The sequence below is a fragment of the Gossypium hirsutum genome, chromosome D12 (assembly GCF_007990345.1).
Source record: "Gossypium hirsutum isolate 1008001.06 chromosome D12, Gossypium_hirsutum_v2.1, whole genome shotgun sequence".
Lineage (NCBI taxonomy): Eukaryota > Viridiplantae > Streptophyta > Magnoliopsida > Malvales > Malvaceae > Gossypium > Gossypium hirsutum.
The window spans coordinates 45,349,440-45,369,977 of record NC_053448.1 but is presented as its reverse complement, the minus strand read 5'-3'; the positions used below and the strand labels follow the sequence as shown (position 1 = coordinate 45,369,977).

Here is a 20,538-nt window from a genome sequence, read left to right as displayed (position 1 = left end):
ATATTAATATAATTGAAAGACCTAACTAACCATCCTATGAACCCAATCCCGAAGGGCCGGCCAAGACAGTCGTAAACCTGAATGAAACGTGAGAAAACAACATTGAGGCAATGGGACAAAACCTATGCATGACCTACACGAATTGAGATTGAACATACACATATTGTAATTAGCATGATGAAACTCACATTAACCAAAAGTGATCTTGTTGAACTTCGTTTCCTTTCTAGAGCTTCATTATCATTGTTTTGTAACTTTCATATCTCAGTTGACAAATTGCTAAACCTCAAAGGTTAGCTAACAAAATAGTTTTCCACGTAACCAATGTAACATAAAATATATTTCAGATACGACCAAGTGAACATAAACAAGTTTCAATAGTGACAAAGTCTTGAAAGTTTTATATATATTCGTAATTTGCTATAGAAGAAAAATACAAATATTAATAATATTTAAATTCAAATTTATTAATCGAATCAATTGAACAGAGGTGTGTATTCAAAGTTATGTCCTTGGAAATGGACAGAAGGATACAATAACATCTTACAACTACATGATATATGATTAATACGAGAAACGACAAGGCAACCCCCACCCCTCGGCCCCATATGTACAAACCAACGCCGCTCATGTCATGCTCATCAGACTTCAAACGAAACACACCCCACCTGTTTTTGGCTCTTTATGGAGTTTTTGTTTGGTCCCTTTGGGTCATTATCTCCAATGTTAATTCAAAATGCTGCAGTCCTCAACTGTCAACACTTGTTTCCAAACAATTCTTGCAAAACTTATAATCTGTCTGTATGCAACTATGCATGCATTTCAACAGTTAAATGTATGGGTAACGCAACTTTTGACCTGTCAAACTTGGTATGTAGGGATTTAAAAATTTTCTTTATTCCAGTATTGAAAATGAAAATAGTTATTCATTTAATCTTATTATATTAATGATTGTGAAAAGAAAGAGGATAATATAAGTATTGACACCTAAACTTGAAAAATAAGTCCACATTAGTCCCTAAACTTGACAATTAGAGTTCACTTTGGTACTTATACTTTTTTTTGGTCTATTTTGAACTTGACAATTAGGTCCATTTTTATTACTGAACTTGAAAAATCTAAAGTTTAATGATGTGGCACTCTAAAAAAAGTTTTAGATGATGATGTGGTACAATTTCAGAGTGTCATATTTAGTGTTTTAATAACCAAACCCATAGTTGACCAGGTTAGACCACCAGTTCCTGATTCAACCAGTTCGACCATTAGACCAACAATAATTAAATAAATAATTAAAAATTCTTAAAAATCTAAAAAAATTAAAAAGAAAGATAAAATTGATTTTACTTGGATTTTTAGTTTTTTTTATGAATTTTTAATTATTTATTTAGTTATTATTGGTATGATGGTCGAACCGATCGAGCTAGCTGAATCGAGAACTGGTGGTCTAATTTGTTCAACCATCTGTTTGATTATTAAAACATTGAATATGACACTTTGAGATTATACTACATCATCATCTACTTTTTTTAAGTGATGATGTGACATAATCTTAGGGTGCAACATCAACAAACTTTTAGATTTTTCAAGTCCAGAAATCAAAATGGACATGGTTGTCAAGTTCAAAATAGACACACAAAAAAAAAGTACAGGTACCAAAGTAAATCTAGTTGTCATGTTCAAGGACCAATGCAGACATACTTGTCAAATTTAAGGGCCAAAAGTCACATTATCCCCCTTTTTTTTCACAGTCATTAATAGGATGAGCTTAAATGAATAACGATTTTCAAGTTTAGGGATCAAAGTGGATAAAAAAATTTAAGGGTGAATGTGGACCTACTTACTAAGTTCAAAGATCAAAAGTTACATTATCCCTTAAATGTATAGTTATAGATGTATCGGTTTACATATTTTTTTATATCACATTCTCATGACTTTTATAATGAGGATTTTTAAAAAAAAATTAAAAGCACAATTAAATTATATTGAAAATGTTCACTTTTATTGACAAAAAATAAATCAAATAAGCCTCTTCATTAAAACTAGTCAGCACTGATCATTGCGTTTTCTTGACGTAGCAAACAGTAACACAAGAAAATAACATATGCCATTGATACATTATATGCCATTGGTGTAATTGTTGGAGCATTTATGTGATGATGGTGTGTTGGTTGGATAATTCTTAGTATCCAATGTCATACTCTACCTATATTTATTATGAGTTACGGATAAGATTGTAAGGAAAATCGTAAATAAGGTCGAAACGTAAACTGTAATGGAATCTATGATTAGAGGTTACAATGGCAAGAATTTACAAAAATTCATAAGAGAATTATAACTTGGTATGGAAATGAATAAATGGAAAAAGAGGTGTGCTAATGGTATGATCTTGACTTAGTAAATTTAAATGTTTAGTATGATATCTTTGAATATGGTATAAATGTACAAGTGTATGGCTAGTAGAGTGGCCTGGTTGCAATACTTATTAATGGCATTTTATGCATAAAATTTACTTGATGATTGTGGAGAATGTTTAAAGTATGAAAAGTTGTAGGTTTAGAGTGTTTTGAGATGACTTTAAGACTGCTTTACATTTAGGTATTGATACCTGGATTAGGGGTATCCATACCCCTGTTGTCAGTAACTTAATGGAAAATCTATCAATGCCCCTACGGTTTAATGTTGGATACCATAGTCCATAATGTGATGAAATTGAATTTAGTTGATCAAAGGGTGATGTTTAAATGATAGATAAATGCATTAAATTTAAAACATGGTTTTTATATTAATTGGCATTATTTTTTATATCTTTATTTAATCTCCTTGTGACAATCGACAACAATTAATAAACTTACAATGGAGTTTTTCTGGAGTTGCGACATTGACAAGAAAAAAAATTCACTGGGTTAAATGGGAGTATCTTTGTGTTCTTAAAGTTTTCGGAAGCCTGGGTATCCCTAACCTCAATACAAGGAATAGAGGCCCTCTCAACAAATGGTTATGGAGGTTTGGTACTGAGAATAACTGCCTACGGCAGGAAGTGATTTCAGCTAAGTATGGGTATGTGCTTTCCTCTCTTAGTCTGGTTGTCACAAACCTCGCTTGCCCAATGTCCAGTGTTTGGAAAGGGATCGTGGAGCCTCATTTAATCTCTTCTTATAATAATATTTTTTGCAATAATACGTTCTTCAATGTGGGAGACGGCAGGGGTGTCGACTTCTGGATTGACGTGTGGGTGGGGATCTATCTCGAAATGACTCCCTAGAGTCAATCCTGTTCTTGAAGAGTTGTTGGCTATAAAGGAGGCTATTTTTATATTCTCTGCTAGTAAATGGTATGGTTCTTTTAAACTTGTGATTGAATCCGATAGTCAGAATGCTATCAACTGGGTCAAATCTCCACAATGTGCCCCTATTCAATTCAGCAAAGTTATGTAAACTTGTTTCGGACAGGATTCCAGGCGATGGGTTTTGGGTTCTTACTTCCTAGATATGTTCCTAGGGCTGTGAATTATGAAGCGGACTGTCTTGCTAAATTGAGTGTAGGTAGGCGTAATCCTGTTATTCGGGTTGGGGGATAATTTCCTGTTGTTTGATTTGGGCACGACTGTTCTCTGCTTTAATCACTTTTTTCGACCTTTCAGAAAACAATTTGATGGTTTGCACAATGAAAATAAGTCTTAGATAAGGAATAAGATGATTGAGTAATTGCTTAAAAGATTGAAGGAACTATAATGTTATGAATTATCTATATTTAAATGATAAAATAAAATTTAATCATAAACTTTTAAGTTGTAAAAGAATGGTGCAATGACATGCCATGATAAATAAGATACAAAGAAATAGAATTAAGGGTGAGAAAGCATATAAATTAAGATATGAATAAGAATGGTAATTGAAAATGTGTGATATATTACAAAATAGTATTATATAGTGACCTTAGGGAAATTTGTCATATGTTTAGAATGAGTGATTATAAGCTGTTAAATTAAGGTAAAAAAAAAAAAGTGTATGAGATAATTATAGGTAGTTTTAGGCATCAAATGTGACAATGTTAATTATAAATACTTTTTTATACCTAAAAGTCATTAGGTTTAGGTAAGGGAAGAAAAATCATCTTTGAATCAATAATCAACTTTCTTTTTGAATTAGATCCGGTTAATGCAATTTGGTCCGGCTAGTAAAATAGATATTTTTCTCTCTAATGATTTTATCTCTTCCATCATATATCTGAGTAGTTTGACTACCCTGGGGTAGCAACTTTGTGACAATTTCTTTTTTATTTTTTCCAAATTTAGATCTGGATTGCAAGCGATTCATTTTGAATCCAAATTATACTTTCCAGGTTGATATTCTTGAACTTCATCAAACTAGAGATATTGTAATTAGTTTAAGCATTGCCAAATAACAGAAGCTTCCAACACTTAATTGAAAACATTAGGAGAAGCACAAACAAGATATTAAAAAGGAAAGAGTAGTAGTATTTCGTTACTACAAATTGATTGTAGCAGTAGGAGTAGAACTAGAAAGATGTGATTGCTAAGTCGTGGGATTCATGACCATACCGTTTGCGTCCGAAGTTGATATTCGTCGTGTCCTAAACCCAACCATCGTATTTAATGTAGTTATAAAGTTATTGTATTCAATTTGAATATTGTTGGTTTAAAATTATCTATTAATATTACGATGTGAATCATAAAAGTTATTTCTATCCTAATAAAAATTTTAGTCTTGAAAATACAAACAAATAGCTGCTTTTGCTAAAGAATGGGAAAGCAACGGTTGGTAATAAGAAATGCTAAGGAAAACAATCTGCTACGAAAGAATGCTAACAACGGGTCCTTATCCAACATTTAATTGTAATGTAACCTCGTTTAAATCCATGCTCAAAGGATACCCTGTGTGAGCAGCTTTTGTTTAGGCAAGGCAATAGCTGGTTCGCCAAACTCCTGTCCTCTCATGAATCCTTCCGTTCTTCCGCCTCCACCCTTGCCTTCTCTCCCAATCCAACCTACTTTTCCCGCTGCTGCCCACCGTCGCATCGCCATAGCCATCGACTTAAGCAACGAGAGCGCTTACGCCATTAGATGGGCTGTTCAGAACTACCTTCGTGCTGGAGACGCCGTCGTACTCCTCCACGTTCGTCCAACCTCCGTCCTTTATGGAGCCGACTGGGGCTCTATCACCCCTAACTCCAAAAATAAGTGCGAAAACGACTCCAACAACGAGTCGCAGCAGGAAATCGACAAGGAGTTTAACATTTTGACGTCAAGGAAAGCAAACACGCTGGCTCAGCCACTAGTGGATGCTAAGATTCCGTTCAAAATCCACGTAGTGAAAGATCATGACATGAAAGAGAGGTTGTGTTTGGAAGTGGAGAGGTTAGGGCTGAGTGCAGTGATCATGGGGAGCAGAGGGTTTGGAGGCACAAGGGGAAGGCTAGGCCTAGGATTAGGAAGCGTTAGTTATTATTGCGTCAACCACTGCATTTGTCCAGTAGTAGTGGTCCGCTACCCGGACGAGGATGAGAGCGGAATAGGTAGAGTTGAGAGGGTTACCAAAAAGAAGATCGTTGATGAAGATATTCAGCTCCTGCTGCCAGTACCAGAAGAAGAAGTTGAGCATCAAGATGCAGAGGAGGAGGAGCATAATGGTTAGGATTTTCGAATTTATTTATATTTTCATTTAGTAAAAATTCATTGAAATTAAGTTCATAAAGCATCAACATTAAAAATATTGCGGTTCATATTTCTTGTTAGCAGATGCATAATATGGGGTGAAAGCAAAGCAATGAGAGGTATAGGAGTTAGAGCTTGTGGAAACGTCTGTCGTCGCGGCTACATCTATATCCCAAGACAATAGCAAATAATAGATTCAAAGCGTGACAAGGATTGTGTGTGGTGTTGCTTAACAGTTCTTATAATATCAGCATCGTGTTTGTAGTTTTCTTTGATAACGTGGATGTCATTTGTTTGGCAGTATGTCGCCAAACAGAGTTCCCCTAGCAAACTCTTACAAGTACCACAACAGAACAATAAACAAAGCCAAGGAAAATACATAATATAATATGTTAGACTGGCTGACGGCATCTTTGCTCAACGCACCAACAATTGGACACAGTAGTTGCAGTCTATGAAAGTTATCTGTCTCTCCCTCTGGGGTCTAACTCTTATCAAATTTCAACTAATATCACGTTTTATCACCCATGTCAGATGTAGTAGAATTGTTCAAATAAAGCTTTTCAAGTATTATATATCAAGTTTCAAATCATGTTTTTTTTCTTTTTGAGTTATATCTTAATGCTATATGTTCAATTCTAAGTAGGTTAACATTTATCGAATTTTTACAACAAAATGAGCTCAAATGGACATTTTTGTGAAGATTTGATCCTTTTATAATCATTTTAAAAATTTAACTTCTATATGAGCAACCCTAGGCCGTAATTATGTTAATGTCTAACTCAAGTAACTAATATCCATAGATAATTTCTAACCTATTTTATTAGTTTTAAATAGCATAAGAAAATATTAATTTTAAACCTAAGATTGAGTTTACTAACAATTGATCTAGTTTGAAATCAAGAATGAACTTAATAATGGTCTGTACTGATTTATACCTATCAATATAGACAGAAAACCAATATTAGTTGGTATATAATTTTGATTATTTGATTGTTTTTTATTATTATTGTTAGAAGATGGCTTACATGCAGACTAAGACAGTTCGAGCCATGCAAGCTGCAGATGAAGCATAGGCTGCTGTTTTTGTTACTTTTTAGTTGATGTTTTGTTACTTAGTTAAATTAGAACTAAGTTAGTAACATACTTGATATAAATTGGTGCTAATAGATTTGATAAATCAACTTAACCAAGTGTGCAAGCAAACTTATTTTAAGTTTCAAGACTTTGTTAGTGGAGTTAAGTATATTTAGGTAACTTGGCCTTCAGCCTAACAATCAAGTGGATATCCTAGCCTGCTGATCCAACTCCGCTCGACTGCAGCCTGCTGTTAATCAGCTCCCATTGTTTTTCAAAGATAAAGGCAGAACGAACATTCTATCACTCGTTGCCAGCATCTACTTTTTAATTAGTTTACAGAATATAGAAGATTAGTTATTAGGCTTGTTTTAGTAGATATTTTGAGAAGCCAAAAAATTTGTATCACTCGTTCTTTTTGGCATTTTTTAAATTAAATTTGTTCGGTTTTTAACATAAATGCTAACTAAAACATTATTATTTTTAACCGTATTAGTGTGGCAATTCACGTGGTAGCCCATTTGTACTTCACGTTAACATGGCATTATTTGTTTTATGTGTCACATTAATAAGTAATTTAAAAATTATAAAAATAGTAAAAAAATTAAAAATATGAAGTACATATGAATTGTCATGTTGGTTGCCGTGTTTAAAATTTTATATTTTAGTCAATATTTTTGTTAAAAAAAAGATAATTCAACTCTTTTTAAAAGGTTTACTATTAAACTTAATTTTATTTAAAAAGTTAAGGACTAAATTTAGTATGATAAAAAAATAAAAAAATATTTATTGATATACAAAAGACTTCCAAAAAAGGGTGTTAGTGAAAGCAGCTTACGCGCTAAGACCCACAACCCCCCTACATGTATAAGTTGTAAATGAGAAGTTTCTTGTTAATTTGTAGTTAGTTTTGAAAAGATCATCGAAATTACAAATGAAAGAGTAAGGTATATCTGTAATTAGAAACTTGCTTATATTAATTTTGGGTTTGAAAGGTTAGGCTAGCCAGGTGATATTAATTATGGTCATCATGTAATGTTGATTAGCAGGGCAGCATCATTTGTGTCGCAATTCGTGCGTTCACTTTGTTTATTAGGAAAACAAGGTGTTGAAAATTGAGACATGGTGAGGGTGGTAGCATTAATTTAATTTTAGCTGCCTCCACCCAGAATATCAACATCAGTTTTAGTTATATTTTTATTTTATACGCGTCGAATACACGTTTAAGTTCGCAGGGGACTTTCATACCACTTTCCTAGCTTTTCAAGTCATTTTTTCCTTCTCATTCACAAATACCATTTTTTTAATTTGTTGACTAATTTTGAAGATTAATTGTTCACACATCATCACATTAATTACGTCTTCTTATCGAGAAAAAGAAAAAGCAGGATCGGTATTAAATGGTATATTTTTATAATAGTAAAAGTATAATTTTATTATTTTATTAGTTATATTTTTATAATTTTTAAATCAAACCCTTATTATTTTTAGAGATCAAAATAAAATTTTATCATTATTAATTTAAAATTTTATAAATTATAAAAAATCTAAACTAAAAATGTACCATTTTAAAAGGGGGCCATGGCTCCCCTGAATCTCTTAATGGTTCCGTTACTGATTTTGCAGTTTATGAATAAAATTGAAAATGGTTATAGGGGCGCCGGAGTGAATACTCCAGGACACCATTGAGTAAAGTTTGTAGCAAGATGTAAAATGAAGTTGAAAATAGTGTGAAGACTTGAATGAATACTGTGACTTTTGATATTTTGAGAGCACTTGAGGGGTTGGCTAGAGCTGCCCATGGTACCAATTCTTTGTTCCTCATTTCACAAAGCTGGGTAGAAAGCGACTTGGTATGTTTATTTTGTGTCTTGTCCAAGTCTGATTAGAGTTGAGCTGCTCCTTTGAAAGTGTAAATTCATGGTAGCCACCAATGCACCGGTAACTATGATAATATTGAAAAGAAACAATGGAAGGAAAATAGTTATATGTGTGGGATTTTGACAATTGTAAACAGCGTTTATAGTATATGAATCATAAGAAAGGTGTTGCGCGGAAGCGTGTGAAAGAGTAAAATTATTGTACTGAAAAATCACACTAAGTTCAATTCCCAGGAAAGAGAGGTGGATCACGAGGATCGCTTACATACCAGATCTTTCCTAGCCAGAATATCCCTCTATCGTAATTTAATAGCACAATAAATCACTACAATGACACTTGCAAAATATGCTGAACAAAAATAAAGAACACTAGAATTTTAACGAGGTTCAGCAAATTTTGCCTACGTCCTCGGGCACTACCAAATATATTTCACTCCAAAAATACAAGTGAAAGTTTACAAATAGGGAGAGAGAACAATTGCCTTAAGTAGAGAATGGCAAGTGTGGGATGAAGAAAGTAAGAAATGGTTAGGCCTATTTATAGTTGAGGTTCAAGGATCAACTTGCAATGTCCCTATACAATTAGGGACCAAAATTGCAATTATCCCATGCCAACTTTTAACCCAACTTGCCAACCAATTTTACTTTCTACTTTCGGTGCCCACCCTTTTTGACTTTTCAAACAATGGGTGGGTTCCAATAATCTTCACCTTGAAGATTTGATTAGGATAATCTTATCTTCACACAATTCTTTCTGCCTTTGACAACAATACTTGATAGTGCCTTCTTCAACTGTTAAACTTGCAGGATATTAATCAAGTTCAAACAATGTTCGAACTTGGTTGCTGTTACCACCTTAGTCATCATATCTGCGGGATTATTTGCAGTCTTGATCTTCTGAAGACAAATTTTCCCCTCTTCAATAATTTCCCGCACAAAATGGAATCGTACGTCGATATGTTTTGTACGTGCATGATAGACTTGATTCTTTGCTAAATGAATAGCACTTTGACTATCACAATACACGTTAATATGCTCCTGAACCAACCCCAAGGTTTTAGCCATACCTTGTAACCAAATAGCCTCCTTTACAGCCTCTGTTACAGCCATGTACTCGGCTTCTGTGGTTGACAATGCAACTGTAGACTGTAGTGTAGACTTCCAACTTATTGGTCCTCCAGCAAGTGTAAACACATAACCGGTGGTTGATCTTCGCTTGTCCAAATCACCGGCATAGTCAGAATCAACGTACCCAATAACACCTTTACCAAGTGTATTATCCTGCTTGAACAGTAATCCAACATCCACGGTCTTCTGAATATACCGTAGAATCCATTTCACAGCTTGCCAATGTCCTTTTCCAGGATTATGCATATACCTGCTCACTATACTAACTGCCTGTGAAATGTCGGGTCTTGTACACACCATTGCATACATCAAGCTACCCACTGCATTAGAATACGGAACTTGCAACATGTATTCTCGTTCTGTATTCGTCGAAGGAGATAGTTGTGCAGAAAGCTTGAAATGAGAAACCAACGGGGTACTTACAGGTTTGGTCTGCTCGTTCATGCCAAACTGCTGTAGTACTTTCTTCAAATACTGCTTCTGAGACAAGCTAACTCTGCCATGAGCTCTATCTCTACATATTTCCATGCCAAGAATCTTCTTAGCTTCACCTAGATCTTTCATCTCAAACTCGAGATTGAGTTGAGTCTTCAATCTCTCAATCTCAACTTTGCTCTTAGATGCTATTAGCATATCATCAACATATAAGAGCAAGTATATGAAAGTTCCTTCTTGTAGCTTCTGAAAATATACGCAATGATCAAATTTACTTCTTGTGTACCTTTGCCCTTTCATGAACTGATCAAATCGCTTGTACCACTGCCTCGGAGATTGTTTCAATCCATAAAGCGACTTTGTCAGTTTGCAAACCCAATTTTCTTTATCAGCAACATTGAATCCATCAGGCTGAGTCATATAGATTTCCTCTTCCAAATCACCGTGTAAAAATGCTGTCTTCACATCAAGCTGAACTAGTTCAAGATCGTATTGCGCAACCAAGGCTAGCAAAATTCGAATAGACGAATGCTTCACAACTGGAGAAAACACTTCATTGTAGTCTATTCCTTCTTTCTGAGCGTAACCCTTTGCTACCAATCTAGCCTTGTATCGAATTTCATTTTTACCAGGAAATCCTTCCTTCTTTGCATATACCCATTTGCATCCAATTGCCTTCTTTCCCTTGGGCAGTCTCACCAACTCCCAAGTCCTATTTTTATGAAGAGACTGCATTTCTTCATTCATAGCTTGCTTCCACTTTACACCATCAGAGTTACTTATTGCTTCTGTGTAAGTGGAAGGAACATCATCATCTGCAATTGGAAGTGCATAGGCCATCATATCGTCAAAGCGAGCAGGCTTACGAATCTCTCTTCTTGGCCTCCTATATGCAATTGAATCTTGTTGTTGTAGAAGTTCTTGGGTCGAAACTTCTTCATCATTTGTTCTTTCAATATTAGCTGGATCATCATTAACCTTTTCAAACTCCACCTGCTGCAAAGTACTACTGGTTTTGTCATCCTTTTGTGAATCCTCGTTCTTCATCATGGTTGATTCATCAAAAGTTACATCTCTACTGAAAACAATCTTCCTTGTATCAGGACACCAGAGACGGTATCCTTTTACACCACTAGTTATACCCATGAATAATGTTTTCTTTGCTCTTGGGTCTAACTTAGATTCTTTTACATGATAATATGCAGTGGAACCAAAAACATGTAAAGAATCATAATCAGTAGCAGGTTTACCAGTCCACATCTCCATAGGAGTTTTTCCATTTATTGTAGCTGATGGCAATCGGTTAATTAGATGGCACGCATATGTAACTGCCTCAGCCCAAAATTCCTTGCCCAATCCAGCATTGGACAACATACATCGAACTTTCTCCAGTATAGTCCGATTCATGCGTTCTGCCACCCCATTCTGCTGTGGTGTATCTCGAACAGTGAAGTGTCGCACAATGCCCTCATCTTGACATACTTGTAGAAATGGATCATTTTTGTACTCAGTACCATTATCTGATCGAAGTCGTTTGACCTTTCGACCTGTCTGAGTCTCCACCATCTTCTTCCACTTCAGAAATGCATCCAAAACTTCATTTTTTCTTTTCATTAGATACACCCATACTTTTCTTGAATAATCATCAAGAAAAGTGACAAAATAGTGCATACCTCCCAAAGAAGCCACTTTGGTAGGTCCCCACACATCACTGTGAACATAGTCCAGAATTCCTTTCGTATTGTGAATTGCTGAACCAAATTTTACCCTCGTCTGCTTGCCCAGAACACAATGTTCACAGAATTCCAATTTGCAAGAATTTGCACCTTTCAACAAGCCTTGCTTCGCCAAAGTCTGCAAAGCTTTTTCACCAGCATGTCCCAATCGCCTATGCCATAACCTGGTAGCCTCTGAATCTGCATCTTTCGCAGAAGCTGTTGATGTTGATCCAATAACTGTACTTCCATTTAAATAGTACAAGTTATTTCTTCTAGTGCCTTTCATCACCGTCAATACCCCAGCTACTACCTTTAGTAATCCATCTCTCAAAGTGATTGTGAGCCCTTTAGATTCTAGGGCCCCTAATGAGATGAGATTTTTCTTCAAGCTGGGTACATAGCGAACATCTGTCAGAACTTGGATTGAGCCGTCATGGTTCTTCAATTTGATTGTACCTACACCCATTGTCTTACAGGCACTATCATTGCCCATAAAAACAACTCCACCTTCTAGTTCTTCAAGACTAGAAAACCAGTCCTTATTAGGACACATATGGTAAGTACATCCCGAATCCAATATCCACTCATCCGTTTGACATGCCATTGCCATGCCAACCAAGCTAAAGTCTGACTCCTCATCATGCTCCGCTACACATGCATTAGAAATAGACTTGCCCTTTTGTAACTTAGGACAATTCTTTTTCCAATGCCCTTTCTCACGACAAAAGGCACATTCATCTTTGGCGGGTCTCCCTTTGGACTTACCCCTTCTACCAGGTTTGCTGCTGTGTGAACGACCTCTTACTGTTAAGACTTCTGCAGTTGTATCTCTGTGATCTCTTTTATCTTTCTTTCGAGTCTCAGATCTATACAACGCACTACAGACTGCATCAAATGTGATTGAATCTTTCCCATGAAGCAATGTGGTGGTAAGATGATCATATTCATCAGGAAGGGAATTCAACAACAATAATGCCTTGTCTTCATCTTCAAATTTCTCATCCAAATTTAGCAAGTCTGCTAAAATTTTATTGAATGAGTTCACATGGTCATTCATCGACATACCGGGTGCATACGTGAACCGAAAAAGTTTCTTTTTCATATAAAGCCTATTTTCAAGACTTTTCGTTAGAAACTTTTCTTCTAATGTATCCCACAGCTTCTTCGCTGATGTCTCCCTCATGACGGAGTACTTCTGCTCTTTGGCCAAACATAGGCGAATTGTACCACACGCCTGTCTATTGATCTTGGCCCACTCCTTGTCATCCATCTTGTCAGGTTTTTCTTCAAGGGCTATATCCAGCTCTTGCTGACATAAGACATCCAGGATCTCACACTGCCACATACCAAAATTATTGGTACCGTCAAATTTCTCTACTTCAAATTTTGCATTTGTCACAGTAGTCCTTGCTGATGACGATGCTGCTGCCATTTTTCTCCTCAATCCCAACTACTGTATACGTGAACAGTACCGTATACGTGAATAGTGCCGTATACGTGAATAGTACCGTATACGTGAATAGTGCCGTATACGTGAATAGTACCGTAAACGGTCGTATTCCCCAAGTACGAACCTGGCTCTGGTACCAATTGTTGCGCGGAAGCGTGTGAAAGAGTAAAATTATTGTACTGAAAAATCACACTAAGTTCAATTCCCAGGAAAGAGAGGTGGATCACGAGGATCGCTTACATACCAGATCTTTCCTAGCCAGAATATCCCTCTATCGTAATTTAATAGCACAATAAATCACTACAATGACACTTGCAAAATATGCAGAACAAAAATAAAGAACACTAGAATTTTAACGAGGTTCAGCAAATTTTGCCTACGTCCTCGGGCACTACCAAATATATTTCACTCCAAAAATACAAGTAAAAGTTTACAAATAGGGAGAGAGAACAATTGCCTTAAGTAGAGAATGGCAAGTGTGGGATGAAGAAAGTAAGAAATGGTTAGGCCTATTTATAGTTGAGGTTCAAGGATCAACTTGCAATGTCCCTATACAATTAGGGACCAAAATTGCAATTATCCCATGCCAACTTTTAACCCAACTTGCCAACCAATTTTACTTTCTACTTTCGGTGCCCACCCTTTTTGACTTTTCAAACAATGAGTGGGTTCCAATAAAAGGTTTGGAGTTTAATTTGTTTAATACTTTGCGTGTTATGAGAAACTGATGTTTTGATGTAAGTTGGTATGAAAAATCCATAACCGACCAAATCGGGAAATTAAGACACTTTGCTTTGGAAGAATCAATGGAATGGAGTTTTCTTCTCCTCCAACCCAAAGTTGTGTCACTGTTTTATATTTCACCTCCATTATTGTTTTTGTTAAATGGATATTAGATATGGTCAGTATTTTGTGTAATGAAACTTGAATGGGTAGGCTTATGATCTCTGAATCCCTTTTAATCTAAAATACCTTTATTTTTTTCCTTTTAATTGTATTAGGGTTAGTTCTTCATTACTTAAAAAAATACTTCTGGCTCCAAAAGTACTTTTAGAAAAAAAGTTGTGTAAAACAAGTTATTTTTGGCTGAAATTTTTAACTTTTTAAAAGTACTTTTCAAAAGCACTTTTGAAAAAAAGAAGCTAAAAATTTTAGCTTTTCCTCTCCCAAAAGCATTTTTGGTACTTAATTACTTTTTTACCCCTCTAATAACATAGTATTTTTCTTTTTTTTGTGCTTAATTACAAATGTGTTAAAATCATTAATTAAAAATAAAAAATATTTTTTAAAATACAAATTACAAATATTTACTGGTTATATTTAAATATTTAAGATATAGTTTATATATTCTAATTAAATTTTATAAATAATTAATATTTATTGCTTAAAAATATTTAAAATTTATATTTCATATGTTAAAATATTAACAAGTTATAATAATTTTTTTATATTCTTACTAAAATATAATAATATTAACTAATTTAAATATTATTTAAATACATATTTGTTACTTGATAATAACATGTCTAAAATGGACATTTTATTTCTCAAAAATATTTTTTAACCGTAATGCTAAACTTCAAAATTTAAACCAAACTTTTCAAAAATACTTCTTAAAAGTACTTTTCCACAACAGTTTTCAAAAGCAATTCCTCGTGTATCCGCACAAACTTATCATCGAAGCCCCAGAACTCATCAAAGTCAAACCAAAGTGCTAAGAGAGTTTCCTGAAAGAAGGATCCAACGTAGGTGCACTCACATATCAAAACAACCTTTGACCTAAATTACAATAATTGCCCCTTCATACAAATTAATTGGTTCAAATTTACACTAAGTCCCTCTACTCTTCTTACATTTCTAATTTAGTCTACTTACTTTTTATTTCAAGAAATTTAGTCCTTTACTTTTTGAATTTAAAAATAAAATCTCATTGTTATTTTTTGTTATATTTCAAAATATCGCACCAATAAATATAACAAAAAAAAGTTTACAAGGTTAACAATTAGACTTGAATTCTGACTTTGAAAAATAGAAAGACTAAAATCTTGGAATAAAAGTATAAGACTAAATTGCAAATTTATAAAAAAGTTTAGGGACTTATAGCACATTTTATCCAAATTAATTCTCCTGTTGGATTCTATCTCAATTCTCAGGTCAAAAGCAGACACAAAAGCATTAAAAAAATCCAAAAATCACAAGACAACTTCTCCGAAACAGAGGCTGTTTCAGCTCTGCTTGTGCAAGAATCAAAGCCGACCGCAATAAAGTCGTGTTCCTTTGCTGTCGTACATTGGTAAAACATATCCCCATCCTCTTTCCGGGAAAAACCTTTTCCTCCTTTTTCTATTTTTCAGATTCGTAATCGTGTGTGTATATATATATATTGCTTTCTTAAAACAACCCAATGCGACTCAAAATACGAGAGTTATCTTTCACGAAATCATAGTGTGAATATCCAGCAAGATAGAAAATCCATCCAAGGATCTAATGGCAGGGATTGGTAAAACAGCTCCTGAATTCGAGGATTTATTGCCGGTGATGGCGGAGAAGCTGGGCGGAGAAGGGCTGATGAGGGAGCTGAGTAATGGGTTCAAGATGTTAATGGACAAGGACAAAGGGGTGATCACGGTGGAGAGCTTGAAGAGGAATGCCGCAATGCTGGGGTTGCAAGATTTGAGACACGACGAGCTTGTGAGCATGGTGAAAGAGGGTGATACCGACGGTGATGGAGCTCTGAATGAGATGGAATTTTGCGTATTGATGTTCAGATTAAGCCCTGGTTTGATGGAAGAGTCCCAGTTATTGCTGGAGGAAATTCTTCAAGACGACCTCAATTCTTCCGCTTTCTATTAGCATTTTTTGTTTTGTTTTGATTCTTCTCCTAGACGACTCATGGACTTGTTTACTATTCCCATTTATTGTCAAATAATACATTGCCTTGCCATATACAAAATAGTACCACCTATTTATTTTCTCCTTCGGATTATTTAATCAGACAGTAGCTTATTTCATACAATCCCAATCAAACAGAGAGCAAATCATTTGGAACCAACTGTTATCATATCTGTTTCCAGGGCCAGGGCGTGATGATCTTATCTTGTTCTAGTTTCTTAAGAAACCAACGTTTTTCCTACCCAATTTTAATATACAGCTCACTTTGTTTCAAATGCCAACACAAATGAGTCAATATAAAACTACAATTCAACCCTCAAGACCATGGGATGGCAAAACATCTATATTTGATTTTCTTGAGAAATATTTAAGAGCTTTCTGGAACTTTAAACCTATAAATATATGTTAGAATTGTGTCACCTAAATTCTAAGAGATTGCTTGCAAGTCAAGTTAAACAAAAATATATTTTCTTTCTAGAAGATTTAGTATTTATTAGTATAATATATTTAGCATTTATTAGTATAGTTTATTTGACTTACTAATTTAGCCTATAAATAGGCTCCTTTACAATCTTAGAATTAAGAGACACCCATTAGATTAGAACTCATAACACATTCAGAGAATTTTGTGTTTACGTTTGAGGGTTCTTTGTTTTTCGGGTTTTCGGGGTTTAGTTTTTATCTCCATCTTTTGTACTCTTCATTCTTTTGCCATTATAGTAAAATTATCTTTGCCCGTGGTTTTTTATCCTCTTTTGAGAGGTTTTTTCACGTTAAATTCGTGTGTTCATCTTCTCAATTTCTTCTACTATTTTTACTTGTTCGTTGCTTAATCAGGACGATCCTAACAAGTGGTATTAGAGCTAGTTTAACTTTCATAGATCAGCCCGTTCAGAGATGGCAGCAACAAGGTTTGAAATTGAGAAGTTCGATGGTGAGACAAATTTCAATCTGTGGCAAGTTCGGATGATGGCAATTCTAGTTCAAAATGGCTTGAAAAAGGTTGTTACAGGGAAAAAGCCTGAGAATCTAAATCAAACAGAATGGGAAGAGCTTGATGAAAAGGCCTTGTCTGCAATCCAGTTGTGCCTCGCGAATACAGTATTGCAGGAGGTATTGATGGAGAAGACCTCATTCGCCTTGTGGAAAAGGTTAGAAACTCTTTATGCGACTAAGTCTCTGGCTAACCGTTTAGTGTTGAAACAACGTCTATTTACGTTTCGCATGAACGAAGGTGAGCTTCTTAAAGATCACATCAGTCAATTCATCACTCTTTTAAATGATTTAAAGAACGTTGAGGTTCATATTGACGATGAAGATCAAGCTATGCTGTTATTATGCTCTTTACCCTCTTCATACAAGTCTTTCAGGGAAACCCTGATTTATGGCAGAGACAAACTCTTGTTCGAAGATGTGAAGGGTCATTTGTTGAGTAGAGACAAACTCGACAATGAGTTTGGTTTGAATAGCAAAGCAGATAGGCAAGCTTCCGTTTTGGTAGCATCAAAGAAACGAGACAAAAGGTGTCGCTATTGTAAAAAGTTAGGTCACGTCAAAGCAGATTGTTATAAACTGCGAAATAAAAAAAGCTGCTGAGAGTAACGAGGAAGATGTAGCTGGTGCTAATTTGGTCGATGAAGGCGATGATGATTTCTTGTTAGTGTCAACGAGCGATAATTCCAAGCTTACGTCTGAGTGGATCCTAGATTCAGGATGTTCTTTCCACATGTGTCCTAATAGAGAATGGTTCTCCACATACAGTTCAGTTGAAGGTGGAGTTGTGCACATGGGAAACGATTCATATAGTAAAATAATCGGTATTGGTACTGTTAAAATTAGGATACACGATGGGACGATTAGGACACTCTCAGATGTCAGGTATGTACCTGATTTACGAAAGAATCTCATCTCCTTGAGTATTTTAGACTTGAAAGGATGCAGAATCAACATCGAGTCAAGCGACATTAAAGTATCTCGTGGAGCTCTCGTTTTGTTAAAAGGTAAAAGAACCGGCAGTCTTTATATTCTGGAAGGTTCTACAGTGACCGGTGAAATCGGACGTCCCTCGTCCGTTACGGAGTCAAAGTCTACTCATTTGAAGCGGAGGCAACTTGGTCATAGGAGGGAAAAAGGTATGATCGTTTCGTTGAAGAGAGGTTCTCTTTTGGATGCAGGTTTTGAAAAGTTAGGGCACTGTATTCGTGAAAATCAGACCCGGGTTAGTTTTGATTTGGCAGTGCACAAGTCGAAGGCTAGAAGTCTTCCAGCTTCTAAGCATAGATTCGACTCAGTTAATTCCCTGCATAGTTCAAGATAGGCCCGTGGCGGGTTTTGGCAAAGATGGCATTGAAAGAATTCGTGTCAAGGTGGAGATTGTTAGAATTGTGTGACCCAAATTCTAAGAGATTGCTTGCAAGTCAAGTTAAACAAAAATATATTTTCTTTTTAGAAGATTTAGTATTTATTAGTATAATATATTTAGCATTTATTAGTATAGTTTATTTGACTTACTAATTTAGCCTATAAATAGGCTCTTTTACAATCTTAAAATTAAGAGACACCCATTAGATTAGAACTCATAACACATTCCGAGAATTTTGTGTTTACGTTTGAGGGTTCTTTGTTTTTCGGGTTTTCAGGGTTTAGTTTTTATCTCCATCTTTTGTACTCTTCATTCTTTTTCCATTATAGTAAAATTATCTTTGCCCGTGGTTTTTTATCCTCTTTTGAGGGGTTTTTCCATGTTAAATTCGTGTGTTCATCTTCTCAATTTCTTCTACTATTTTTACTTGTTCGTTGCTTAATCGGGACGATCCTAACAATATATATATTTCGTATATGCATTTGATGTATATTAAAAATGATATATTATGGTGTTGATGAACAAATTATAGTATCCTTATTATAATACTAAATTAAAATAAAAATAGATGATTTGATGTGTAACACTAGGAATCTTTTACGAATATCATAACTCGGTAGGAGTTGAAGTTTTATATTAAAAAAAAATGGGGGCAGATCGGCATCCCTTTCCGCTGCCGTCGGTAGCAGGGACATTTCAGATTATTTATAACTCCAACCTTATTATGTTATCTTGGTCTCAGCTCTTAGATTGGTTGAGTTGAGGCCGCCTTCATTTTAAAAATACAAAAAATCTGGTATATATATAATTTTATTAAATTTAACAGATATTGTTTTTTTTTAGCCCATATGGATAGGAAATCAAATCCCCTTTTCAGGCAATAGTACGTCAAAGTATGTTTGAAATTTTTAGTTTTATATTTTTATTTTTAAGAATTTAACTTATCTGCTTTCAAATTTTAAACTTTAGTTTCAATTATTAACATTATTCTTTTATAAAATTTATTGGTGTGACATTTTAAAATTATTATATCATTCTGTCATGAAAACACGTGTCAATCCCAAGAGGTATCGTTGACCCCGCATTGACTTCCTAAGCATGACCATGTCCTACTTCAAATGGATCCTACCACTTGGGCTTAAAGGAAAATGATATCCTAATATGAATACACTTTCAAGACAACAAAGAGTCTATTTAGGCTTGGCTATCTCATTTTTATAGAATCTCACGGTACATTCTTATGATTAGCCATTACGCATTTAACGGGATCGAATGCTTAGTTAGTCTTGTCATACCAATGGATAAAGGGATCCCTCATATAAATATCTTAAAAAACTATGAATAGGGGGTCGACCTTTAAACACCTTAAAGTTATTTTGCATTTGACCCCAATCAACCCGTCCTATTATCCTTGTTCCAACTCTCAACTTCTATAGGTGAACCAACCTCCATTACCGTAACCTAATCTCCTCCCTTATTATACTCGGTATCAACAATTTGTGCAATGAGCATGAAGAAATAATGTCTCAAAATCAGAATGATGCTACTTAGAACCCTGTCAACAAAAATAATCCCGCCAATTCCGCAATTCTATGAATGGCAATGACGCCACCAACACTGAACTTCTGCCAACCCAAACTAAAATGTCAACTCGCCCAACCATGACCCCCAATGGAAGCCTTTACCCAACTCTTGAATGTCCTTAACACTCCCTCAATTAACCTTGCCACTGTAGCATTGCCTTCAGCTCCCAACACACCATCTTCCCCTGCCACCCGACAACACATCATCTTTTCGTAAGCCTCCCCCATGCGTCTAGGAGCAAGGCTAAAAAAATGTGCGTGCACGCGCTACAAGTCAAAGAAAAAGAGAGAAAAGTGGGAGAGCAAAATAACATTTATTACACAAATCAACTTTTGTAT

The 20,538-nt window shown here is 35.1% G+C and overlaps 2 protein-coding genes across 3 annotated transcripts; both read left to right on the top strand.

Annotated features, from left to right (window-relative positions):
- Positions 1–4,805: 4,805 nt before the first annotated feature.
- Positions 4,806–6,249, top strand: LOC107946139 (universal stress protein PHOS32). Of its 2 annotated transcripts, none has more exons than XM_016880362.2 (2): positions 4,806–5,649; positions 5,756–6,249. In XM_016880362.2, exons 1-2 carry the CDS (start codon positions 4,956–4,958, stop codon positions 5,764–5,766), a joined length of 705 nt encoding a protein of 234 aa, XP_016735851.1. In that variant the 5' UTR covers positions 4,806–4,955; the 3' UTR covers positions 5,767–6,249. The 2 variants fall into 2 exon arrangements, with proteins under 2 accessions (XP_016735851.1, XP_016735852.1); XM_016880363.2 differs by having other exon boundaries at positions 4,822–5,649; positions 5,759–6,249.
- A 9,297-nt stretch (positions 6,250–15,546) lies between these two features.
- LOC121224144 (calcium-binding protein KRP1) lies at positions 15,547–16,308 on the top strand. The gene has a single exon (XM_041106870.1). The coding sequence runs from the start codon at positions 15,850–15,852 to the stop codon at positions 16,213–16,215; it is 366 nt and encodes a 121-aa protein (XP_040962804.1). The 5' UTR covers positions 15,547–15,849; the 3' UTR covers positions 16,216–16,308.
- The last annotated feature ends 4,230 nt before the right edge of the window (positions 16,309–20,538 follow it).

What these genes read in the sequence shown, in the direction of transcription:
- LOC107946139 (XM_016880362.2), top strand. Translation starts at nt 4,956, where the DNA reads ATGAATCCTTCCGTTCTTCCGCCTCCACCCTTGCCTTCTCTCCCAATC.
- LOC121224144 (XM_041106870.1), top strand. Translation starts at nt 15,850, where the DNA reads ATGGCAGGGATTGGTAAAACAGCTCCTGAATTCGAGGATTTATTGCCG.